The sequence below is a fragment of the Hypomesus nipponensis genome, chromosome 26 (genome assembly GCF_054491055.1).
Source record: "Hypomesus nipponensis isolate SF chromosome 26, ASM5449105v1, whole genome shotgun sequence".
Classification (NCBI taxonomy): domain Eukaryota; kingdom Metazoa; phylum Chordata; class Actinopteri; order Osmeriformes; family Osmeridae; genus Hypomesus; species Hypomesus nipponensis.
In genome coordinates this window covers 8,870,232-8,896,897 of record NC_140386.1, presented here as the reverse complement: position 1 = coordinate 8,896,897, position 26,666 = coordinate 8,870,232, and the positions used below count along the sequence as shown (strand labels likewise).

The 26,666-nt window shown below is 47.4% G+C and overlaps 1 protein-coding gene across 1 annotated transcript; it reads left to right on the top strand.

Annotated features, from left to right (window-relative positions):
• The first annotated feature begins 86 nt into the window (after positions 1-86).
• atf6 (activating transcription factor 6) lies at positions 87-26,109 on the top strand. Its single transcript, XM_084692932.1, has 16 exons — positions 87-319; positions 1,599-1,675; positions 1,814-1,889; positions 2,373-2,470; positions 3,199-3,325; positions 3,407-3,607; positions 5,310-5,479; positions 10,650-10,835; positions 11,090-11,181; positions 11,439-11,561; positions 13,493-13,588; positions 13,680-13,782; positions 14,984-15,054; positions 15,758-15,869; positions 19,762-19,846; positions 25,626-26,109. The coding sequence occupies exons 1-16, from the start codon at positions 223-225 to the stop codon at positions 25,820-25,822; spliced, it is 1,911 nt and encodes a 636-aa protein (XP_084549058.1). The 5' UTR covers positions 87-222; the 3' UTR covers positions 25,823-26,109.
• Positions 26,110-26,666: the final 557 nt, after the last annotated feature.

Here is a 26,666-nt window from a genome sequence, read left to right as displayed (position 1 = left end):
CTGCCACCTTTCGGTTTTTCTACTGACAAACATGACCAAGACCTGCGAATGACTACTTTGTCCATCTTGGGTATCCGTAGAATTACGGTAAACCAGACGTGTATCTTAGAATCGGAAACAACAGGAAGATGAACAAGTGTTATTAGCCAGGCAGCCTTTGGAGTAAATTAAAATAGCAAATTATTTTGAAGCCAGTTACATTACTCATGTATTCGAGGAAAGATGGCAACAGATTTAACGTTAGACTTCGATCACGAACAACACATTACGATGAATAATAGTGAGACAGGCATCTCCATCGATCAGGATGGCGAGTGGGGTAAGATCATGTGTTTCTCTGCTTTGTTTAGTGAACCTTCTCGAAGTAGATGTCAATGACTAGCACTAGCTCTCTTGCTAGGAATCATAACACACCAGTGTTCTGTTGAATGGCAAGTTACTTCAGTACATTTTGATAACCAGCTCGACACAGCGTTGGGTTAACTAGCTAGCCGACGGGTTAGCTATGTCCATTTAGCCTAGCGAGTGTTTGGATGATGTAACTAGAAGTACATCAAATTCCGGATCTAGCATTACGCATCTTGCGAATTTACTTCCACTTGCATCATATCAGTCACCCAGCTACAAATGCATGTAGGCCTTTAGTCTGATCAGTGCAGAAATAGCTACCAATAGCTGGACCAATACTTTCTTGACATTAAAATAGACTAACGTTTTCAGATTTGTAATTTGAAATCGAAAGGAACCGCCTCCACAAAGTGCTAGTAATCTTATATAGAATATCAATCTCTAGTCCTACAGCGGTGGATCACAGATTATAGTAATTCCATTCAGCAAGCTATATTCTCGGAAATTATCATGTTTGTTTTTTTATTTTTTATTTAACCGTAACAGCAAACTACACTTCGGTCATTGCCACATGTGGACTTTTTCTCACCCTTTTCCAGAGGCGTTGTTAGACATAAACCTCTGCTGGGGCAGAGGCCCTTAATTCATAACCCCTTTTTTTATTTCAAGATTGCTGCGCTCAATGCACTACAAGGCTAACCTTGCTTAACCCTCTATACAACAGTTCAGGGACGGAAGTTTGATATCAGCTTTGGCAGCGACAAATAGCTAATGTGATTTTTTTTTTTCGCGTTCATTTGAGGGCAAATACCGTTTTTTTTTTGCTTCATGTAATACTAATATTGTTTTTATGTTTTAGTCAAAATAAGATGATAGGTAGGCCTATCATTTACAAACTATATTTAGTTTTATAATGTTTTCTTAGCCTACCTCAATTCTGACTTGTGTGCTGAGTCTGACACCTGGGAGGGTATTCCAGAAAGCAGGTCATGTGACATACCCGGGTAAATTCTCCCCAGCTGAAAAACTTAGCCAGTTATGTTGCATAACCAGCTTTCTGGAATACCCCCCTGGCATTGATTGGGATACTGTGTACATTTTTTCCGGGATTATCAATCTAAATTAATGCACTGACTAATGAAGTAAATAGTTAAAACTCAAACTTTAAATTTTACTGGGGCACAGCAGTTTTATACTGGGGCACGTGCCCCAGTAAAGAGTCTTACGACACCCCTGTCCTTTCCCCACAGACATGAGCCTGTTTGATGATCTGGGCAACCTGGAATATGCCAGTGAATTATTCCAAACTCTGGAGACTTCGGGATTTGTACGTAAAATACAATATTCTCATTACGTAGACTTGACCAAGTCTGGGTCTAGACTGTTGAATTGTTCTAATGAGATATAAGCCGAAGCCGCTTTCTGCAGTTCCAGAAAAAATACCATGTCTTCTCGTTTTCCACAGACAAATGATGCTCTTGGCATGGACTTTGACATCGATCTTTCCCCCTGGAGCACAGACACAAGCAGCACACACACAGGTAACACCATGAATACATTTCTTTTTCAAATAATAAAAAACGAAAATAGGTCATGTAAAAAGGATGACTATATACCAGGCTGAGGTGCACAACTTAACCCTTGTGCTGCCTTCGGGTCACATGACCCAAAGGTTCATAACGAACCATTGTTGTGTTTACCCAATTTCACCCAATACAAAAACAAAGAAAAATAATTTACTTTTAACCTTCGCAATGTGGGGGGTCCGAGACAGCCTAACGGTTAAAATAAAATGCTTCACTTTGTTTTTGAATGCGGTGAAGTTGTCGCAATACGACGGCGGGTCACAATGACCGATGGGTAAGAATGACCCGAAGATAACACGAAAAGAACTTAAACACGATTTTCTGAATGCATTCGTCGTTATGTCACTCTCTTATAGTTTATATGTCGGATATTATGTGGTTGTTTTTGTTGATGCTCCCAGAATACTAACACGTCTGTGTCTCTGCTGGTGAGTGTAGATGGTGAGCTGAGTTTGGACTCTCTGTCACCTGCCCACACTCTGAGTTGGGTCCCTTCCCCTGGCTCCATGAGTGCCCTGTCACCTTGCTCCACGCCTGTAAGTCACTGCACATCCAACCGTCACAACATTCTGAGAGTACGGGGTTTTGCATTCATGCAAACTAAATGAGTGGAGTGTGTGTGTGTGTGTGTGTATGTGTGTGTTCCTGTGTGTGTCTGGGTTGGCACACTGTCAAAACACACATTGTCCCATGAGGTGCCCTTCCTTACACTTGTGTCTGCCAGCTGCTCTTCTGCATTGAGCAAACACACACACACGCACGCACGCACACACACACGCACACACACACACACACACACACACCTTGGTGTCTCATTAGCAAATATCTTAAGCACCTTGTCAAACTAATTATGCAGCGTCTGCCTAAGGTGGCCACGCCCCTCGTTAAGGGGAGGCGCTGACATCTTTGCCCGTATTAGCATAATTCAGCGGGCAGTTCGTTTTCACAGCGTGTCACAAAGCGTCTTCTCCCGACGCCCAGCCTGCGTACTTCTGCCTTCAAACTCTGTGACCGTGGCAGAGGACGTCCTTATCCTCCAAAGACACTTCACTTATTTCAAGGACACAAGTTCTCTGAAAGACTGCGCCGCTATTCAAAATGTTTAAATCTGTAAAGTGATTTTAATTATCTGTGATTTTGTTGGACAGTAGCCTTCCGCGCTCATGTTTTTAGCCGCCTGTAATGTTTGTCATGATCTAGTCTTTATTGTGCCCTGGTGTAGTGCAGCACACAGTGACTCCTGTCTCTCTGCTGCCCCCTACAGGATGAGCCTCTGTCCCCCCAGTCCCAGCCCTCCCCAGGGTCGGTCTGTTCTGAGTCCAGTGGCTTCTCGGAAGTGGCCCCTCCGCCAGCCCGGAAGCCCCCTAAAAGGACCAGCCAAGCCACCCGAGGTGAGGCAGCCGTCAGCCTGGCTTTTCTGTCGGTGGAAACTCCACGTTGATTTGCATTTTACATTTAACATTTACTTCCAGTCAGGTCAGCCCAGCCAGCCAGGAGACCCATCCAGATGAGCCCCAAGATCTCCATCCAGCCCAGGCCCATCCTTACTGCCGTGCCCCTGACCACAACACCCCTTCAGACCAAGACCATCATCATTCAGACCCTGCCGACCACGGTGCTGCCCACCTTGACCAAGCCCGCCCACATCAACATCCAGCCAGCACCACCTGCAGGTTAGAAGATAAACTTTCAGTTTGACTATGTCCTTTTTTTAAATCGGTAGAGTTGCAGTGCACGTGACTGCCAGCAGGTGGCACACCATCTCTTAGTTTCTCTGATTTCCAGTTTCTTCTGATGAAATCAACACAATCTCATCTCAGTAGATTTTTCCAAAGCTTTAATTTCAATCTGAATTCTATCCCAAGTCCCCTCCCCCCCTCCAGATATGGTCCACCCAGATGTGAGAGACCTGGGTTTTGAATCTTGAGAACTGTGTGTATGTGTGTGTGTCTTCAGTGTCTCTGTGTTTTTAGACTATCTGTGTGTGTTGTAACCATTCCTGCTGTCAGTCTGCATTCCATCCTGACTGGGTACCAACCTCATCCCCCTGTGCCAGGCCAGGCCAATGCACATACTTGGACTCAAACTTGTGGAACATCTGACCTATGTGGAACTCAAATTCAAAAGCAAAACCCATTGGCTTCACATGAAGACGTTCTATCTCAGTGTGAGCTGTCATTTCTTCCTGGAAGAGGAGCTCTCCACTAAGAGCTGTGTCGTCCATCTGCATCGCGGCCTGCTAGATACGAGTACGCTAGCGTAAACACCATCGATATCCATCAGTCTCGAGCCTAGCACCTCCATGCTATTATCACTGACACACCATCTAGCAAAACAAGACTGGGGTGTGCCCTGCCCTGCACCCCTGTGTAATAAATGGTTCCTGGCACAGAGAGAGAGTGCTTCGGTCAGGCCTGGTCACCATGCTCAGTGAGTGTTGAATGAAAATAAAGTGTTGAGTGGGGTTGACAAACATGGAGGATATAGTGTATCCTGTGGTTATGGGGGAGAGGGACAATGTCTCCCAGCCATTAGTTACATCTTTGTCTGTGCCTGGAGCGCTCTCTCTGCCACAACACACACACACACACCAATGCACTCTCTCTCTGTCTCTGTCTCTGTCTCTGTCTCTCTGTCTCTCTGTCTCTGTCTCTGTCTCTGTCTCTGTCTCTCTCTGTCTCTGTCTCCCTGTCTCTGTCTCTGTCTCTGTCTCTCTCTCTCTCTCTCTCTCTCTCTCTCTCTCTCTCTCTCTCTCTCTCTCTCTCTGTCTCTCTGTCTCTCTGTCTCTGTCTCTCTCTCTCAGTTTACCCTTGTCTCCTTCGGCCTGTTCTCTGTTTGTCTCAGACTGGTTCAGGGGCCTGGTGTGTGCAGGTAGGAGGCGAGGTATGTGAAGGCCTATTCTGCAGATGGTGATGGTTAACAGATGGGAAGCTTCTCAGAGTTTTTGTCCACCTGTACTCAGTGAGGGGCTGGGGGGTGAACGTGCGGGGGGGGCTGATGGGCTGAAGGCCTGTTTGAAGAGACGGAGCGATAAGGCTCCCAGCTGTTTTAGTTTGTATTATGTGGGTGGTAATAGTGAGAATTATAGTGTAACCCTCATATATATACACAGACATAGAGAAATCGATAGATGCTGACTCTTTTGCGGCTTGCATCCAACTTATAAAATCTGAGCTCTGCAGAGTGACTCGGCTGTGTGTGTGACTGTGTGTGTGTGTGACTGTGTGTGTGACTGTGTGTGTGACTGTGTGTGTGTGTGTGTGTGACTGTGTGTGTGGTGTGTGTGACTGTGTGTGTGGTGTGTGTGACTGTGTGTGTGTGTGTGGTGTGTGTGTGTGTGTGTGTGTGACTGCTAAATGTGTCCTCTCCCTCCAGGTGTTCCCATGGTGCTGGCCCAGCCTGCCCAGGTGCTGCAGATCCAGACGCCCAACGCTCTCACGGGGCACGTCGTCACCATGCCAACGCTGACCCGGGACAGGCCGACCCCGGTCATCTCTCAAACCGCCGTTCCCGTCACCCTCCGATGCCCCTCCGATGACGACGACGTAAGGATTTTGTTTGGGTGTGTGTGTGTGCACACAAGTCAAGTCTCTTTTCGAGGAGGTTCATGTGCCGAGAATTTTCTTTTTCTATAGTATTTTCTATACTATAGACATTTCTATAGTCAGTTGGTGTTTCAAATGTTGACTAATAAGAGAGAGAGAGAGTCTGTTTTAAATCACTTGTTCTGAATGGTGATCTAACTCAAACCATACATGGAAATTTGCTCCATTTCCTAGGTTTTTGAGTTTGAGTTTGTGTGTCTGTTTGTGTGCCATTACATATTGTTGTACGTTCACCATTGGAAACTGTCAAATAAGTATTCTGTCATCACCTCCCCTCCTACACTGTTTTAATATTTGGTGTTTCACAAACCATTAACTGTTAATCCTTGGCGAAACATTAAAACACAGAGGAAAAAGTCACTCCCGTTAATTTCGGGTGTGAGCCTTGTCTTTTCCACACCAGAAAAGTTTGCCTGCTCGACTGACCGCTTCTATGACAATGACTCAGCCTCAAACCCCCTGTAGAGGGCCGTTAAGATGCTCTTGTTTTTTTAAGATGCTCTTGGTTGTTGATCTCTTCTTCCTGCTTTGCGAGATGTGACAGGATGAGTCGTCCTTACCAAAGGTCAAGTATCAAAGCCTTGCATGGGGTCTGTGTGGGTAAACCAGCAGTTGGGGGGGGTTTGGAACAGCCAACTCTCGTCGGAGCCTTTGGGAAGTTTTCTGGAAATCGAATGTTGGCAAACATGTTGAAAAGGCTTTTGTTATGTTTGAGGCTAAATCTATTGAAACAGAACAAGGGGGTGGTGCGCTTTTGTGAGGGTGATGTAAGGACAGCTGCGGAGAAACACACACACACACACACACACACGGGTGATTTAATTTTTCTTGCTGTGCCCTCTCTCTCCCGTCAGCCTGTGTAACCACTGGTCTGCGCAGTCACACACTAAATGCTGTTGTCACGACAGCTCGGCCAAAGTCATATTTATCTTCTGCAGAGAAGTCCTCAAGACTCAATACAGGCTTTAGCAAAACAAGAAAAAACGTAATTTTAGGATTTATTTTGTTTATACTGCTAGCCGGTGGTTTCTCAATTAAACTCCCCGGTTCTTTTGTGCAAGCGTCTCATGTCTGGCTGGTCCTTTTATGGTCCTCCTATAAAAAATTAAACTTTAGGGAGGGTTTGTTGGTCTAACAATTCATATTTTGTATCTGTTTTTAGGAATACATCAAACAATTAGTACTTTTTCCTTATGGCTTTTCTGTTGTGATCTGAGACTCGGTTGAGCAGTAAAAGAAGCGAACATCTTGCGGATCTTGAACGTCATTCATCTGTATCCATTGTCGGACCACTACCCATGTGGTTTTCCGAACGACTTTTGAGTTTCAACTCTACAGTTTTTCTATCTTTCTTTCTTTTTCCTTTTTTTTTCCTCTCCCATTTCTGTCCCTTTCCTCTGTGTCACAGCGTCCTCGGTCCTTCTGTGTCTGCGTTGTGGTTTCACTCTTACGTGGCAGGGCAAAAGACACACTGCATGCTGGGACGTGTCATTGTCAGCTAAGGGGAACTGTGGCATTACACCAAAGCAACCGCCACAAAATACTACATCCTCGCTGGTTTCGGTTTCTCTCAGCAGAAGAAAAAAAAACAAAAAAAAAACGGATGCTATCTTCACTCCTGATGGCTTTAGCTGTGATAGAGAGCATGCGTATATGTGGCCCTAGACCATTATTTCCTGAGGGAACCACAGCCTCGATTCAAGACCGTGTTTTTCTAGCCAGACTGACCGATTACTGTTGACATTAATGTTGTTTTCCATGAGACATTCGTTAGAAAACCCAGCAATATTTCATAAGCTGTTGTTGTTTTTATGAATTGTTAGGTCTGGACTTAAAACTCTAACTCTAAAACAACTTAACGGCAAAATGATCATGGACATCATAGATGCTGGGGAGGCTTGGTGCCAGATCTCAAGAGCGTTGGCAAGGAAATCTGAACTTCAGAGGCCAAGACAAATAAGCCACTCAGCCATTTGAAAAGCCGGCAGAGTCAATAAAGTGTACAGCTATTTAAAGGGGAGTGGCTGAACAAATTAATTGTGAGAAAGACATGAAATAGGACAAGGGTTCTGGAGCCTACGTCCCAACAAAGCAATTTGCCAGGATCATGGAATAGCCTGGCTCAAGTGGTCCAAAGTAGACCTAGTTGAAAAGAAGAATTTTTATGCTATGCTGTTATTCTACCCAGACTTCTCATTCAATATACAGTCTATTACAATTCATGAATAATGATACACTTTCTCACAATCTTCCATAACTGTAAGGCAAGAAAGCTGTCAGCACAGCATCGTTAAATTGTTGTCTCAAAAAGAACTAATTTGTTTCCACAGCCTAAGACTTTGACTATGCCTTGGACACAGAAACCGGTCAAGCCGAATGTGTGTGTGTGTGTGTGTGTGTGTGTGTGTGTGCGCGCGCGTTTGTGTGTGTGTGGGCTTACTGCAGCTGTGTTTGTTTTATTAGCTCCTCGTGGTTTGGCCACAGCGCTGTGGTTGGGGCGTGTGGGTTAGGGGGAGGTGTGAGGAGGCTGTTAAAGATGGCATGCTCAGGCCAGGTGTGTGTGTATGTGAGTGAGCGTGTGTGTGTGTGTCTCTCCCTCCATGTGTGTCCTCGTCCAGCTAAGCGAGGGTGTAAAGAGCTAGCTAACGATCCCGGATCCCAGAGAGGGATTTGTGAGACAGCTGAGGTCAGGGACAGTCATTCGGGATAGGGTCATGGTGTGGTAATGTGTTCAGCTGAGCTCTGGGATTTACCGATGTGTTCTGGGCTATCGGTCAACTCTGAGACGCAGCACAGGCCTCAGTGAAGCCTGGACCACGGGTAGACAGCGGCACCCCAGACGTGTCTCTCCACTGGGGGGATGGCAACCACTTGACCTTCAGCCTGTTCAACCTCTGGAAACACATGTCTTTAGCCCTCTCGTAAAACCGGACATGTTTTGATCTTAGCGGGTAAAAACCACACCCAACCAGCTCTAAAAGATTTAAGGGGTCTCTCTCACACACTTCCTCCACAGTCAACACCTCGAGGGGAGGACAGACAGAGCTGCTCCTCCCCCCTCTCCTCCTGGCGACCCGCCCAAGGCTAACGGCGTCCTAGCTAACCAGATAACCGCCCCTCGCTCGTTGGCTTCCGTCAGACGTACAGACCAGGCGACAGGAAGGTTCAGAGTCCGAGCCGTCACTCATACGCAAAACCCTCCTCTTTACCCTCGAGCCCTGTCGCCATGACGATATCCCCCCCCCCCCCCTCCCTCCTCCCTTCTCGTTCCTGCGTCCTGGTTACGGCTCCCCTTCGGCGTTCCCAGGCTCCGGTGGCAGCTCTCCCAGCCCCGGGGGGAGAGAAACGGAGAGAGTGAGAACAAGCAAGGGGGAGAGAGAGAGATAGAGATATATATATATATAGAGCGAGAGATATAGAGAGATAGAGGGAGAGAAAGATATAGAGAGAGAGATAGAGGGAGAGAGAGAGAGATATAGAGGAAGAGAGAGAGTGAGAGAGATACTGAGGGAATGAAGGAAGACGGGTTTCCTAGGAGACGTAAACAGGGAGTTCTCTCGATCCAAATGACTTCAAATCCTCCTGCAGCTTCGTGAGGGGTGGGGCAGTGGAGGCTTAGCCCACGCTGCACACATGCTGGGGCTGGGGGGGGGGGGGGGGGCTGATGGGACAGGGAGGGGGGGGGGTGTGGGAGCTACATTGACAAGGAGAGCGGTTCACTGTTACACATGCTCAGCCACCGGCTTTTGTGGACGCAGTGTGTGTGTGTGTGACTTTGAGGTTAGGTGAAACTTCGCCTAAACCGTGGATAAACGAAGACGCCTCATATCGATTTCATTTGAGAGTCTATATGCTTTGAGTCTATTTTGATCGGACAATAGGTGACCCACATTCTTTCAACCTCTGGCCTCTTTTGTTTATTTTTTGGCTCCCGCTAAACATACTGAACTGAGATGGAAAAAGAAAATACTCCAATTAGGGATTACTAGGACGGCCTCGAGTGTTTATACCTCTCCAAACCGAGAAGCCCTGTGGAACCGTGTGTCATGTGGGTCTATTCCTGGGTGTCCTCGTGTTTGTGTGTACGACACAGAGTCATCGTTCACGGCCTGACACACGCTATAAACATGCCCTCCATCAGACGGACTGAGTGGTACCCTCACAGCCTGGGTGAGCGTGACCCCCCCCCCCGACGACCCCCAGAGTACCTTGTGATAAACATTTCCAGAGGAAGTTTCGATGTGTGCTCAAGGCTCTCTAGGGCTACATTAAGCTCTGGTTGCGTTGCAGTGGGACCGTTTACAACGCAACACGTCTTTTGGTAGCTCTGTTTATTCGCTGCTGAGGAGTGGGAGTCGAGGCTGCAGGGGATGTTTAGGTCTCCCCCTTTCTCCCCATCTGCCCCCATCATTCACTCTCTCCTTCCTTTACTGACCCTCCCCCATCTTCCCCATCCTCCCTCCCCCTTCTCTCTCCACATTTTTTAAGGAGCCTTTGCTCGATCTCCACAGTGTGTGTGTGAGAGACAGAGAGAGTGTAGCGTAATTCATGGCTGGTGAGAATCCCTTTATTGTTGTCAGTTCTGGCACCTGTTTCGGGGTGATTCATCTGGTAAAAAAAAAAAAAAAAAAAACGTCATTTGAATGAAAGGCCCGTCTCTCGTCATCCTAACCCTTGTGAGATCTAACATCAACACCCGAGTTTCTCTCCGCTGAGGTGTTGCTATGATCCAAAGCCCAACAGGTGCTCCACACAGATGACCAGGCTTGTCTCTGTCCGTTCTCACGATGCCAGGCCACGGTCCAGTGTTGTGCACGCGCTCCCTCCTCAGTGCTCCTCTCTGTCTCTCAGGCTGTTTCAGTGTTCTTCTTCATCTTCCGTGTGCTTCCAACTTGACACGGCCTTTGTCATCATGCCACATGCATGTCAGTGATGTTTGATGTTTTGGATTTCATGTTATTGAATCAAACCTCATTTTGGCATGTGCTCACACCTGCTCTCTCTCTCCCCCTTCCCCCCCCCTCTCTCTCCCCTCCCTCTATCTCCCCCTCCCTCCCTCTCTCTCCCCCTCCCTCTCTCTCTCTCTTTCCCTCTCTCCCCCCCCCTCCAGTCCAAGGTCTCTCAGAAGCAGCAGAGGATGATAAAGAACCGCGAGTCTGCGTCTCTGTCGCGGGTGAAGAAGAAGGAGTACCTGCTCACCCTGGAGGCTCGGCTGCAGCTGGCGCTGACGGAGAACCAGGCGCTGAAGAGCGAGAACGGCACCCTGAAGAGGCAACTGGAGGGTCTGCTGACCGAGGTGAGGCAGCTGGAGGCAGCTAGAGGGTTTGCTCACCGAAGTGAGGCAGTTGGAGGGTCTGCTCACTGAGGCGAGGCAGCTGGAGGCAGCTGGAGGGTTTGCTCACTGAAGTGAGGCAGCTGGAGGGTCTGCTGACCGAGGTGAGGCAGCTGGAGGCAGTTGGAGGGTCTGCTCACTGAGGCTAGGCCCGCGGCCTGAACAGAAAACATTGTTGTGGTGCGCGAGATAACGCGAAGCGTTTCCTCTTCCTGTAGAACACCGTGCTGAAGGCACCCGCGTCCAAGAAGAGAGCGGTGTGTCTGATGGCTGTGATGGTGCTGCTCGTACTCAACGTCGGACCAATGAGGTGTGTGTGTGTGTGTAGTGAGGCCTGGCTTCAGCTAGATCCGATTTCAGAGGTCAAAAAGGCTCCTGTCCTTGTGCGGGCCTCATTTCAGCCATTTGCCAAACCTGCTACGAGATTTCCAACATTTGTGTTTACCACCTCACACCCCCTTTCTCTCTCTCCCTCTTCCGCTCCTCTCGTCCTCTCTTCCTTCTCCCCTCCTCCGCTCCTCTCGTCCTCTCTCCCTCCTCCCCTCCTCCTCCTCTCCTCCGCCGCAGTCTGTTTGGGGCCGGTCCCGGCTCCAAGCTCCAGGCCGGCACCGTCCACAGCGGCAGACACCTGCTGGGTTTCTCCCCAGACACGGGGGCCGAGTCGGGCCTCGAGGACCCGGGCAGCGACAGGTAGTGATCTCACGCACCAAGCACGGCCCGCATCATGTGTCCGTGTACACGCTATGTCACTGTGGACCAGGATACACCTGGGCCCAGCTCTGTGGGGCCCAAGACCAGGTCATTACTGACACATACACACACATACCCAGGTGCTGACTGACCATGTCCTGAGTCCTGCCTAGCGACAGACGTGTAACCTTTAGGGGGGAGGGGAGGAGGGGTTTAGCTGAACCTGAGGCTGTAAGTTACTGCTCTCCGTTTATTTGGGTTGCGAGTTCTAGTTTTTTTTTGGGGGGGGGGGAACTCAACACCGGAATTTCAGGTCTCATTTGCAAATTGTTTCAATAACACGCGCGTCTTGCGCTCGCTAGCGCGGCGCTCAACGTCGTTTTGAACCGCTTTCATAACGTCTCGTGTGGGGGTCCCCCCGCCAGACGCTGTCTGTGTTCTGTCAGGTCTGTGTGTGCAGGGCGGGGAACATCTTAATACCAACCAGTTCTGGTTCTGCGGTGTTTGGTTTCCCCTCTGCCATTAGGCTAGGCTCTGGACAGGAAGGAACACATTAGCCCAAAGAGAGAGGGGGGGGGGGGGGTGACAGAACTGTGTGTGGTTGGGGGGGGTGGGGGTAGGGGGTGGGGGTGGGCTAGCTTGTTATGTAACCCAATCCAGACATTCTTTTTGGACAGGGAATAGCGGGGGTTAATATGCCCCAGTCAGTAAGAGTTATCTTATAGTCTCAGGGGTCTGTACCATAATTGCTGACTAACCACATCACTGGCCATATTTACCATGTTCACTCAGACTGGGGGGGGGTCACTGGACAGTGTACATCATCACACCAGGAACGCTATACATCCCAGTTCCACAGAGACATGACTGTCACCCAACCAACGACTACCGGCTAGTGATATAACCTGTGGCCTCTTCCTGAAACAACAAGGGCCGCCTGGATCTGGATCTCTGCTTTCTTCCACAACCATCGCTAGCCTTACCAGCTTGTTTATGATATTTCTACGAGCAGTTTAGTCTGGCCCCTGATTTATTTCCTTTGCTTAGGCCCGTCCCGCTATCTGTGTTGTAGCCCTGAGTTCAGCTGGTTCTTATTCCTGTTTCCGGCATAGCTCTCTAACTCGCTGTCAGCAGAACTTCATCCCAGAGTTGTTAAAAAAGGCTGTCCTGGAGTTACCACTGGTTATTCTAGTCTTAGTGTCGACAGCCTGTGGACACATCGCAATAGAAGCTCAGCACTTCCTGGTGTAGGCGACTCAGCAGTCTTGCTTGGGAGGCGACACCTAGCCGACTGTCGAATGGAGATGTTTTATTGCTCAGTTTGGCAAGTGCGTAAGTCAACACTGGTTTAATTGCCTCCATATTGAAGCTGCTGGTTTCTTTTTGTCTCAACGCAGCGCTGCACGGCATGCTGTCTCAGTAGGGCCTTTGGAGACCGGTGTTCCGGAGAATTCAGTTCCCCCTTCCTTGCGCGTGCGCGAAATCATGACGTTTTCTCTTGTTGCTTGGTTGACATGAATGTGATTGATATAATTGCGTGGGTCAACCTTTCAAAACGTTTTGATATCAGTCTTTTACACTGAGAACACAGAGGCCAGGGTGAACACATTTCTCTTGAGGCCTAAGGAAAGTGGTCCCCTCTGTATATTACAGTCTGGCCATTTATAAAGCAATACAGTGATGCTGGTGATGTATGTTACTGTGAGCATTATGTATTGCAAGTTTCATCTCTACGTCAGTCTTTTACACTGAGAACACAGGGGGAACTGATTTCACTGGGGGAAATCTGAAATACATTTTCAAAAAAAACATTTGGGGTAGAAAAATGTTTCTAATGGTTTTCCAAAATGTTTTTTTTTTTTTTTTTTCGATTTTCTGTATCTTGGTTTCTCTCTCTTTTTGTTTATTTCAATTCTCTTTCTCTCCTCTAGCTCCCAGGATAAGGCTCTGATGGTGATGAAGGAGCCTGGTTTTCTCCAACCTCCTTCCCCCTGCCTGCCTCCTGTAAACAGGACCAAGTGCATTGAGTCAGTACTGACTTCTTGTCCATCTACTTATTTCTCTGCTTTTCTAGAGTTCCATTGGTCGGTTGCTAATCGTCTCTGATTTGATTGACAGGTTGACCCATGAGCTGCGTGGTTGGGTCCATCGTCACGAGGTGCAGCAGACTAAATTCAGACGGACGAACAACAGCCAGCACAAACCAGCCAGGGCCATCCTGGTATATTGTCCTCCCCCACCCACGCACACACGCACACACACACACACACACACACACACACACACACACACAAACACTGGCCCATACCAGAACATTGGGAACCCAGTCAAAAGTCGGTCTCACATAACATGTTAATTGAAAAGCTCGTTCAGACCCTAATCCTCCCAAGTCTCAGTCTCTCAATCCCTTTTTTCCCTCCCTCTCTCCAAACTCATGGCTTTTTTTTTTCTTTTTCTACCGACTGGAATCCAGCAAGACTGAATAAAGTAAACAGGGGTTTACCACAGATTAATACCCCCTTTTTCTAATCCATCAATATGAAATTCCAATCTGATGGCATATGTCAGGGTTTGACGACTGAAAGTTAGTCTCGGACAGTGGCCACTCCCTACTGGGTGCTATCCATGAGAACGAAGACTTTGCGTGCAGGATTGCTTGGATTCCAACATGCTGCAGGATTACTGTATAGTACAGTAGGTCGTTCTCCCCAGATGCACTGATTCATCCAACAGTGTGAGGTCATGGGCTGGATTATTTATGGTTAGATTATGGATACGGATGTGCATTAGATGCTAAAAGAAGAAAAACATTTGTTGAATGTGATTTGTTTTTATACAAAAAAAGAGGATTTTAGCATGGTTACATTTGAAGCTCAGCAGTTTAGTTTGGAACTACTTCTTAAAAGAGGACCTGCGCCTCATGATAAGGTCAGGGGGGATGAAGTGAGAATCCGCATAAATTAAACACTGCGGGGGGTGGGGGGGGGGGGTGGGGGGGGATTTGCTCGGCATGAGGTTCTGTCTGAGCTAGACTTTAATTGTGCCCAACACTCAACCCAAAGCTAACACCCATTCAACACAGACTTGGACCTCGGCAGAGCCTTAAAGACAGGTGTTGACGGCTAGCTGTTTCCTAGACGCTAGCATTAATTAGCGCTGTCCGTAACGCCAGCACCAGTAGAGTTAACCGTGGACCCAAACGAACACAGGAATACCCTCTGTCAACGCCTGCTATTTTTGCCATTTGCCAAGGAAACGCCTGGGGTTTTCGGAGTTAGTTGGGCCGTGAAGCACACAGCTGTCGTAGTGCACGAAACACCACACAATGTAGTGAAGAAAGGGGGCAAAAATAAGGCGAATTGCTAAACAAATGTTATTATTTTTTGCCTGTTCACTTACTATCCTCTCTCTGTTTGTCGCAGAAACGAGACGAGAAGGAATCCAGTGGTGCCCAGATTGTGACGGTGGAATACACAGACACTTCAGAGGAAAAGTTAGTTATTTTACTGTAATTTACTGTTACATGTAATAATATCGGAACATATTACAGTATAGTACTGATGTGCTTTATTAAGGACATTCAAGTTCACTACCAGTTTTCACTGTCTTTTTACAGTTGAAACTTTGGAACTACTTCAAATATTTATGTCCTTGCATAGTTTTCTTGGTTGTAAATGCCTTCTTGGTAGGTTTAAAAAATCAGCTATTTACTAAAACAACATTACTGTTCCTCAAAGTTGGATATCTGACCATATACAGTATGTATAATTGGAAAACAAGCATATGAAATCCCATGTGGACAATGTATATTCTTAACATGTCGTTTTGTTTCCGTGGTCTTCTGGGGCTGTGCGATCTTTCTATTTATACAACTTTTATGTTTTAGCCCCACATTTCTCTCATAGCTTTGACTTTCCCACTCCATAACTCCTGTTGAGAGCCAGACAGTCACTCACAGCAACAGTAGCTCAGGAAGCCTGCACAAGCTGTTAGAGCCGTGGGATTCTAAGAATGTTGCCCTGGGCTGGGACTCAGAATTACGGCTTTATCTACTGACAAGTATTAATTAAATGATCTTAAACAGTGATAACGGTTGGTTTTTTTTGTGTGTGTGTGTGGGGGGGGGGGGCTGGTTTGTTGCTTTGTGAGTATCATAAGAGACCCTGTTAGTAAAGTGGGTGTGGTTGTCTCTACAGGAGCCAAGGTAGCGAGCTACAGGTGTACTATGCACCCCACCGCACCTACAGCGACCTCTTTGATGAGATCAATCGCCGCGGCGACACTTTCTACGTGGTGTCTTTCCGCAGGGTGAGTCATGTGATCGGCGTGTAAATGTGTTTGCACTTTTAGGAGGTTCCCAGACGGCGCACATTGTTCGCCCACGGTTGGCCCCTAGGATATGACATCATGTTTTTATTCAGATTAATTATGTAACAAATCAGTGGGGATTTATCTGGACGGCTTCATGCACGATTCATATTTCTTTTCCCTCTAAGTACATGATTTCCATGTCTCTCAGCCAGTCCTAATGTCATGATAACGCCCGATTGGATGCAGATGGGTTTACTTATGGATGATTAATAACACAGAGACCCAAATCTGGCAATGGTTGGTTTTCCTGGTGAAGCCAGAAAATTCCTGTGAAGGTAGCATACACAGAATGTCATTATGACTATAGAAGGTTCTAGAATCCAACTTCATCACAATAGACTTCATCACACTTCAGTTTAGGTGACAGGACATTAACATCACTCGGCGCCTACCTCGGTCGATTTGGTTTGAGAGGGGAAAAGGAGGGTTGGGGGCGTCAGGGGTGAAGTGTTTGCACTACACCTTAGGGTGTAGTTCCCACTCTCAGCCTGGCCCCACGCCAGTTATAATCACCAAGACTGTGTTCTTCAAAACTCAAGTCACGACCAAATGTCAGTATTAATCCGGTTTTGCTTTATTCCAAAACACCCTTTTACTTTTATACCTGGTTTTAATTATCCGTGTCTATGTGGCTAACGACGGACATCGGAAGGAATTTATGTAATTGCTTTTGTTTTTTTAAGTCCGCTCCATCTGACAAGTAGTATCAAGGGAAGGGTCTCTATTTTCAACAACTACAACCTTGACGAACCGAGAGGAAACCAAACCAGTTAAACATTTCACCACTTTCCATTAAAAACATGAAATGATCTACACAAAACCCCTTCAGTTCTGTTCAGTTCCATCTTTCTGGGCTGAACTGCCAAAATATTAACTCCACATTAACGTTTGTTTGAAAAAAAACCCACATTGTTTCATATTCTGTTCGAAAATCACTATGAATGTCAAACATTTGTTGGTGTTCTTTTTAGTGAAGACATGTTCCCCATAAACACATGTTCTGGCTAGGGAAGGCCTGACTTGAAGGCAGCTCTTGGCTAATCTCTTGAGCACCTACAGACCCAGCAGGATGCTCTTCGAAAGCTCACCGTCAGTCTTTCATTGTCAACGTGCAAGTTCATGACCCCCCTTGTCGCCAAAGACCTGCTCGGTGTCGACTTGGCGATGACAGGAATTACGCCAGCTCTGCCTCCTCCTCCTGAATTCACTGTAGGTCTGTAGGTCAAGTGGCGACGCATGAGCTCTGGATTTGTTTACCCTAGCTTTGCTCCTGGCCGTCGGGAAGGTGGTTCACTGCAGTTAGGTTTCACGAGTACACAACAAGGAGGATGATAGGAATTCAGATGGCTGAGCGGTTAGGGAATTGGGCTATTAATCTGAAGGTTGCCGGTTCGATTCCTGGATGTGAAAAATGACGTTGAGTCCTTGGGCAAGGCATGTCACACTACTTTCCTTGGGGGGAATTTCCCTGTACTTACTGTAAGTCGCTGTGGATAAGAGTGTCTGCTAAATGACTTGATGTAAATGATACTGGAGGAAAGATCTGGACGCAGGAGTTAAAGGAGTGATTTAGAGGATGGAGTACCATACTGAACCAGCATACCAAGCCATTGTCACCCAACTTGTCAACGTTGACCTTGTTGATTGTCTGTGATTTGACTGCCTCTTCGGCTTGTTCTTTTTTTTTCTTTTTTTTTTTTTTTTCGAAGAGTCAAATAAACCCAATTTTCAGGGTTTATTTGCATGTGTTTTGTTTCCTGGGTTTCAGGGAGTGTGTGTGTGGGTCCTGCGTTGGGGGGGGGGGGGGGGGTTGCTTTTGTTTTCCAGCCCATTTCGTGTGATGTTTGAACAAGCCTGCCAAACCTCTGGACTTCATTTCAGATTTGTTTAAACTCTGAAGCCATGAGCATCGAACTTCATTTTTGTTTTTGGTCGAATGACCAATGATAATCGCACTGTTGGGTTCATCCTGAAGATCTTATGAACTCACTGCTTTGGTGGTCATCTTGTGTCCTGTGACATGCCCATGCGCACGACCCTGCGCCGCTTTTGTCTTTGTTGGCCTTTTTTTGAGGTGATGGAAAGTAATCAACACACTTCCGGTATGTTCGGCACCTGCGACTTGGCGTGCGAGACGAGGTGAGGTGGTGGAAACGCCGCGGGCCAGCGTCCAGGAAGGTTCCAGAAACCTGAACCCTCATTGTGGCAGCCGCCATGTCAACTTGGCAGTCGTGCGGGTCTCTGACGAGAAGAGGTTTCTCCTGCCTGCTCCCTCTGCTCATGGTCCTCTCTCTTCTCTTCTTCTCAGACATGTCATCATACTATTGTCTTTCTCTCTTTCTTGTCGTGTGTCCTATTTTCTGCCAACCGGCTACCTCATAAGTTAACTCATCGTTCCTCCTCATGCACGATTCTCCGACTCGTCGTGTTGCTTCTATGTGGCGCAGAAGTGTTCCAAAAGAGGCTGATCTACAGAAGCCCTGTGGCCTCCAAACTATTGTTCTCGCACCCCCCCAAATCTCCTTCCCTGGCCTCTAATCAGGCCTCTAAATTCCATCCCCGGAACCAGGAGAGTCGAAGGCCTGGGATGGGGGATAGCAGGACTCTGGTTGGCCCCAATGCCAGACCTCTCGCCCTTTCCTGGAAGGGGAAACGTGGGATGTAGATCAGATCAGAGGAGGACATCCTCCACTCCTGCTCTCTCTTTTCTCTTTCTTTATTGAGTTCTCTCCATGTGTTTGCTATCACGGCAGTTACCAGGTTTCCCAGTGGCCTACTTAACCGCTGATGGATGGAAAACCTGTCGCGCTTCTTTAACTCCCCGAGACCCATCTCGTCGTCCTTCCTCGTCGGGAACGTCAAAGCCCGGGCCCAAAGTTTAACCGACAAGCGAGTCGTGTCATGTGTGGGAATAGAGGAGATCGGGGAAGCGTCATTGTGGTTTTTATGACCTATCCTATCTGTACTTAAGGCCAGGAGAAGAGTGATTGTGACAGTTTGTTATGCTAGTGGGGACTGGCTCACACATGTTTGCTATCGCACCAACATTCCTCTAACATCTTCTGAACGCATGTCATTTACCTCCATTACTACCTCTCGCTTTCTTGCTCTTTCCCCTTGTTTTTGTGTTTTCTTTTTTTGTCCGCTTTCCTTTGACTCCCGTTTGACTTGAACACGTTTGACCTGTACCCCCTGTGTGTCACATACGCTTACTAACTTAATTGTGTGTCCAGGGTCTGTTACGCCCCAAGATCCTCACACCAGTTAGACGTACAGATGTCAACTGTTTGACAACTGTCTCAATTTCAAAGCTTCACCACTTAAAACCTTTTGAACTGAGGGGCGGGGCACGTACCCATGTGGCTGCATCGTGGCTTTTGAATACCATGTTTATGGGTCCCTGTGAAGGGGGGGGGGTAGGGGGGCTTTCATGTTTGCTATCGTTGTCTTTGACTGTGAACTTTCTGACCTTTTAGTACCCCATCTGTGTGTTTGAGAGCTGGCGCCTCGTTGTTACATAGTGCAGGGGGTCAGATGGCTGAGCGGTTAGGGAGTCGGACTATTAATCAGAAGGTTGCCGGTTCGATTGCCAAAATGACGTTGTGTCCGTGGGCAAGGCACTTCACCCTACTGGCCTCGGGGAGAATAAATCGCTCTGGATAAGAGCGTCTGCTAAATTACTAAATGTAAAGGTAGTGCAACGGCGTCGAAGAGGGTGCGATTCAGACGCACGTTCGTGCTGTGGCCACCAGCTGCCGTCGACTTCAGAACGTTCTCCAACATGCCTCTATGTGACCTCTGACCTTTGCGTTTGCCTTTGTCTTCCCAGGATCACCTGCTCCTTCCTGCCACCAGCCACAACAAAGGACGTCGCCCCAAGATGTCCATGGTGCTACCCGCCATGAACATAAACGGTAAGAGAAACAATTCCTCCACCCCATTCCCCTGTGTGTCATGCGGTCATCCAGCCACAGTCGGCTTCCAGAAGATAGTTTCCGGAGACTGGCTCTTCCCCAGATTCTGGAATCATTTCCCAGAACCAATGAAGGGTTCAGTGTTTACAGAACTCTAATTCACAGATACCCACTCCATGTTAAACTGGTTACACAAAGCAAACCTACTGGTGACCTGGTGGAGATTTCCCCTCACAGGGGGAAGGGAGATACTACTTTGTTCTCGGACCAAAAAAGAGGTTTCTCATAACCCAGCTTGCTAGGGCTATGGAGAAACAACTGTCATGTTTAGTGTTTCAAGGTGTTTTGTGTAGCTTGATGCACATCTCTTTATGGTGAGTTGCTGCAGTGTGATTTTTCCACAGAGCCCATGCCGATTTGACATCTTTAGCTCCTGTTATGACGCCTCAGCCTCTGGTTATATGCTGGGTTGCTTTTCTGCAGCGTCGAAGGGGAAGTGTCAACTGTTCACAGCCATGACGGACGTTCATAATCTGTGTTTTTCCCCCTAGTCCTATTACATCTCTCTCATCCCCTCTCTAAATATATCTCTTTCTCTCTCAATCTCGATCTCTCTCTCCCGAGAGACAGGAAAAATCCTGGAATGAGAGCTTGATGATGCTCAGTGTAAAGTTTGCAGATGGAGGTCGTCTTTCAGGGACTTGGCACGAGTTCTGTAAGATCTCAATCAAGAAGTTGATGAACTAAATAAACAGGAAGGAGGAATAGTAACCCTGTCACAGTATACCGTCTTGTGTACCTCAGTACCAGCTACATGAAGGTTTTCTTTCCCCCTCCGTGTCCTTATATGGACACACATGAACCTTTATCATGGGGGTCTTGTTAGTAAAGTACCCAAGTGTTCAGATGTAGAGAGCGTTCATCGAACTAATTAGCTTGAATCCTCAGAGGATGTGTGTGGGAGTGAAATATCATTGAATATAAGAGGTCAGACTTGTTGAGGTCCACCTCTCAAAGACCGAGGTGACCTGTTGGTCCCACGCTACAGCCCAAATATTTCCTAAGATCGAGAGAATGTTTTTGTTTGGCTACAGCTTTGATGACACCATTTCTGTAATTTCCCTGTGGCCTCCTCTACACCACCCACCAATGAAGTTTTGATGGAAAATAAGATCAAATCAGTTGACCGTGAAGATTGGCATGCATTTTAAATGTCTTGATCACCAATGCCTGGTCAAGCATCAAGTCTCCGACCCATAAAAAAATTGCTCTGTGTTTAGAGAAACGCCGGCAGGACAGAGGGTGAGGAATTCTTGAGTATCTAATCTGTTGATCTTGGCCTATCAACTATCCCTTATCACTGACCCACCCTCTCTTCTTCCACTCTCTATCCCAGTGTCCCGCCTTCTCGTTCAGGCTCTGGCCGTAGCATCAGATTTGATTAGCGCTAAGCTAGCCCAGAGAGAAGTGAGTCAATGCAACATGATTCCCCTTTGCTCAGCAGGGAAGACCCAGGCATTGGGAAATACTCGGGGGGGCAGTTTGGGAGGATGAAGATGAATGAAGGTAAACATTGTTCTTGGTTGGTCCTGTCAGGGAAGAATGCGAAAGCCAGGTTTCTCAGTTGACCCATTGAAATTCGGACTAAATGGAGAAACTCTATAGCTGCTTTACATTTAATTGCCTCGAGTCCTGAACAAAAGTATTATTCAATGGAAGATGCGGTGTCTGTGCGATGTTAGTTACCACGACTAAATTACATATTTAATCTGTTGTGGAAGCATGCACACGTTAACTACCTTGGGTAAATCCAAACATTGTGCTTGTGTGCGCTTCCCACATTCCCCAGATTGTGTCTTCTCTGTTGTCTTATAAATCAGGCTTTGTAAGCTTGTGGTTTACCTTACGCTTTGGTCCTGTTAGGAAACCAACAACAATATCAAGTCTTTGCACCTTAAATGTTTTTGGCTTGTCTTCATATTTGATTAATTCGATTGTACACTTCCAAAACTCTGAGTGTGATCATCTTGTTTTTAGATTTTAAATCTAGATCCATTTGTTTTCTAGTATACATGGCTTATCTAGTGTCTTAATTTAAGTAAATGATACGTCATCTTATCAAGTGAAATGTTCATACTGCACTGGCAGCCAAATGTACTTGTTTTAAGCATAAGCGAGCTCAAAACGAATATTTTTCCACTTAAATTTGAAATAGAATCAAATCTATTTTTAGGTGGGATGCGATCTATAGTCTTGTACCCGGGCTGTTCTTGGTGGTCTGACCCTGTGACCTTATGAGCGCAGCGTGTTATACTTTTACATACAGTGTCTACCTCCCCACTGCAGAAACCCTTTACTGTTTGGGGATGTGGGGGGGGTGGAGGAGGAGGGAGTCTCCAGTCCTGCAGCAGTCCCACATGTCACCCAGATGACAGGCTTTCGGGGGAACATTCCCCCGGTTTATGTAATCTGTGTTTGAAACTCCAAAGTGATTATGTGCAAATGTACATCTTTGGCTGGGCGAGACTCTTAGAATAGCAAGACCCCTTGGTCCTTCTTGTACGTTTGATTGCTCCACGTCGGACGGTAATTCTTTCCAGCTCCTCAGCCATGCCTCCCCTTTCGCGTCACTCCTTAAAATGACTTTCATCTGGCAGAGGTGGATGTGCTCTGCTAATGGGGAGCGCTTGCATGGTCTGTCCAGGACAATCACACGTAGTTGGGGATTTGGACTTTGATGTAGGCCATCGGCTATTTCTGTCTGGCGGGTGTATCCACGGTTGAGGGGTTCTGGTGAAGTCGGTCCCTATTCTCAGCTGTGATCCTGGGACCTGGGTCTGGCTGTGTGCCTGCTCCTTAGAAAGGAAGGGAGCACCCCTTCCTCTGTTTATTTAATGATCCCCTTCGTTTGAAAGTAGCTCAATCAATTTGAAGTGACATGTTTGAAGGAGAAGAATGTTTAAAGATGACGTAGGCCTTGTGTTTTGATTACAGATGGTTCCACTGTGTGATATTACACACACACACACACACACACACAGCCTGCAGCCTCCATGGTTTGGTGTTCAGGAGAGCATAGCATGGATGCAGAGTGTGACAGAGGTTTGAGAGAGTAAGCAAGAGTTTGGGTCAGATTTTCCTACAGCCCACCTAGACCCAAATCACCAGAGACATGAACAGAACAACCACCATCTCTTTATCAGACCACATGTTTATCCCTGGGCACAGAGTTTCCCCAACACAGGCCTTATAAAGTCTTGAACAATGATGTAGTCACAACTCTATCGCCCTCTTATAAGGCTAAGGAGAAACATTGGCTGCATTCTGCTTACCTTTTAATGCCATCTATTTACTGTTGGGTCTATTCAATGTTGATAGAACCGCCAAACTAGATATTAACGGGGAATTGGCTGGTCTGGTTTCGTTTAAGCATCCCTTAGGGTTGTGTAATGGATATTGTACGAGACACTCTTTTCATTTTATTAACTCCAAAGGGCTTAAATGCTCTTGTTTGCCAATTAATTACTTCCTCTTTGTTTCCAAATACCCCCCCTCTCCCCAGCATCTCCCTGCCTATCTGGTAAATTCCCTCCCTTGCTGACCCGCCCTGCTACAGTTTCCTCTAATGCCGTGTTGTCAGACTCCGGGTCTTCACTCACTGGCTCACCTTCCCCTGAGCGGCGGCCACCAAAGAGGCCGTGCAGAAACGTTCTGGAATGTTTCCAGATGGCACAAGCAAAATGGGGAAGAGTGGACGGAGACCTGAAAGACTAAAGAGGGCTAGCTTTTAAGGGTTGGGGGAGAGAGAGAGAGAGAGAGAGAGAGAGAGGGGGGGGTTTGGGGGTTGGCAGTTACCTCAAAGACCTGCTTTTTTTGAAGTTGTGCCATGTGGCAGGGTGTGTTTGTCTGGGTCTCAATGTTTAAACCACACAATCAGTGGTCTGTGCATGTCCTGGGGTGCTCTGCCACATCCCGTGAGACCCCTTCAGACGGTGAAGTGACACCCGGGGGTCACCCTTAGAACACGCTTCCAAACCTCCACGTAGAGCGAGCTCCGGTACCTGGAGGCGCCCGAATCCGACCCAGCTTGGATCTCCAGGCCCTGGTCGAGGCAGGCATGGCGTGACAAGGTAGAAAGCCCCCTCGGCCTTATGAGATCCCTGTTCGAAATACAGGAACCGTTTTAAAAGTCTCAGTCTCACACCAGGTGCAGCGGTGGAGTCGCACACACCGGCCTCACGTCTTCTTCTGGAGATATGAATCCCCCCCCCCCCCTCCCCCATCTGCAGATAGAGCCGTCAAACAGGCAGCTTACGATCCAACAAAGGCCAAGCGAATCTCCCACTGTCTGGAAAACTCCAGGAAGGAGCTATGGAGGAAGCTAATGCCTTTGACAGGTGTCTCTGGAAGAAAGAGAAGAAGAAGAAAAAAAAGTTTCTGCAGGAAATGACTGCAGGCTTCAAGGCACCTTCCAGTCCTCGTAGGCACCTTAAAGCTCTCTTCAGCTCTCCTATCTGGGCCGTATGAGAGCCCTGTAGAACCGGATGAGGCCCGCCGCTCGTGTCCAGTCCATATGGGCCGGAGGATTACGGTGCTCTCACGCACAATCCTCTCTCCACATGCCCCTCGAGAGCCATTCTGGATACGATGCATGCAATGCTGTGGGATGCAATAAACCTGTCAGGCATCTATTCACTACATGTTTCAGGTGGTTTTGTTAACAAGAACGATTTTACAAGCTCGTCCATTCTGGAGCGTTACATCGTTTGGACACAGTCTTAACAATATTCGTAAGTGTCCTATTATGACTCCACCGAGGAATCTAAATACTGTACTCTCGAGAGTAGAATATAAATAAACATTGAACTAAAGGCCCACTGTAAAAAAATAAAACGTTGTAAGCCATGTCTGTCAAACTAGGATATTTGTCCACTCGTTATTCGCGTGTGGAATTTGTATTACTTGTTTGTGAGGCTTGAAGATGACCTTGAATGTTGAAATCTGTGCGTGACTTTGACGTTGAACTGGGGAAGAAAAAAGGGAGGGAGACTGTCCCTCCAGTCTCTGGGGTTTTTCCTCCAAAACCTTGACGCATTGTCATTGATCACCCTCTCTCTCTCCTCTCTCTCCCCCTCCCTCTCTCTCTCCTCTTTCCCTCCCTCTCTCTCTCCTCTTTCCCTCCCTCTCTCTCCCCTCTCCCTCTCCCTCTCTCTTTCTTTCTCCTTCACTCTCCAAGGTACTTCCCTTTTGTTCTTTTCTCTTCCTCCCCTTCATTTGCATGTCCTGCTTTCCTTACACCCGTTGTGATGTTTCTCTGAGAGGGAGGAATGGAGTGACTCACCTCTGCGCTCCATCTGCCTCCCCACCGCCCTTCCACACGGCTCATGACCCCCGCCGCCCAGCGCTACAAAACAAACTCGCCCTCCCCCACCCCTAAGCACCGACTCCCTGTGCAGTGTCATCTGGACAATCCCTCTTAAGGAGAAGATGGATATCTATGCAACAGCTAGGCCTAGGCATACTGGGATTCATATCTCACCAGGAAGCCTTTACGCATGAATTCAAAGTGTGAATGAATATTCTTCTGTGGGTCTCACAGGGTTTATATGTGTCCTGTGTGCTTTCAAAATTAGGATCCACCTTGCTGTCATCTTTTTTTTCTAAGGTGGAATGCTGGTTCATCCATCCCATTGTGACAGATCATAGTTTGTGTGTTTGTTTGGTAAATATCCTGATGGTCTCCCTGTGTTCTGTTTCGTTTGACTGGCGGCTATTGCAGACTCCATTATAAAGGACAAGGAGTTTGAGGTGATGATGCAGATCGACTGTGAGGTCACAGACACCAGGATCCTCCACATCAAGTCCTCCAGTATCCCAGCATTCCTTCGTGTCAACCGCACCGACACCCTCTACCCACCCTCCACCGCCGACAGCCAGGCCACACCCCCTGTTGCCGTCCTCATGGGTTCATCGTAAGCCGACTCAACCAATCCACGCAGCTGGATAAGATATCAGTCAGTGCCTCATACAGAAGCATTGAGGTCATAAATACTGACGACTTGACGAAACCAGGATCTAACTCTTCAACATGCACTCTTTACCACCCAAAACTATACTTGGTTTATGAGTACATTTGGCACCACCCAACAAAAAAAAAAAACAAGTGTATCTTTGAATTGGAGGAAGTTGTAAGTGAATTCATACATTCAGGAGGCAGCTTAAGTGCTTGACGTCTGTCTCTTCTGTTTTGGGTGTAAGATGTTGAGGGGGGGGGGGGGGGCTGAGATGGTGTGTGGCAGGGCTGTATGTGACCCCTCGTACCCCAGACCCTCTGAACAAGGGTAATTGCTGAACAGCAGGGGGCCGAGGCACTGAACCCTAATTCACCCGGTCAAAACATAAATACTTGGACCCCCTGGTGGCAATCCCTGAAGGCTGCCTTTTGGCTTTCTTTCTAACTCCCAGTCTTTCTTTCTTTAACTTCTTTTCCCGCTCTTTCTGGCGAGCTTCTGTATGTGAAAACGGATTGGAGATTATTAAAGGTGTTCCATAGAACTCCGATTTCTTAGAACTCCGATTCCGAGGATTCTCTGGGGACAATATGGCCACCTACTCTCAGGGAGTAAACTGTGAAAGCTAGCAGTCCAACCGCTGAACTTCTGTGGTGTCTTTTGTTGTGATTGGTTTTGATTGTAGTGCTCGAGTTCTGTTTTAAGTTTTGCAGATTTATTTTACTGTGCTGAAGCTGATGCTGTTTCACAAGGGGATACTCAAACAACGAAAACAAATAATTTAACTTTATTAGACTTCTGTTTTGAGA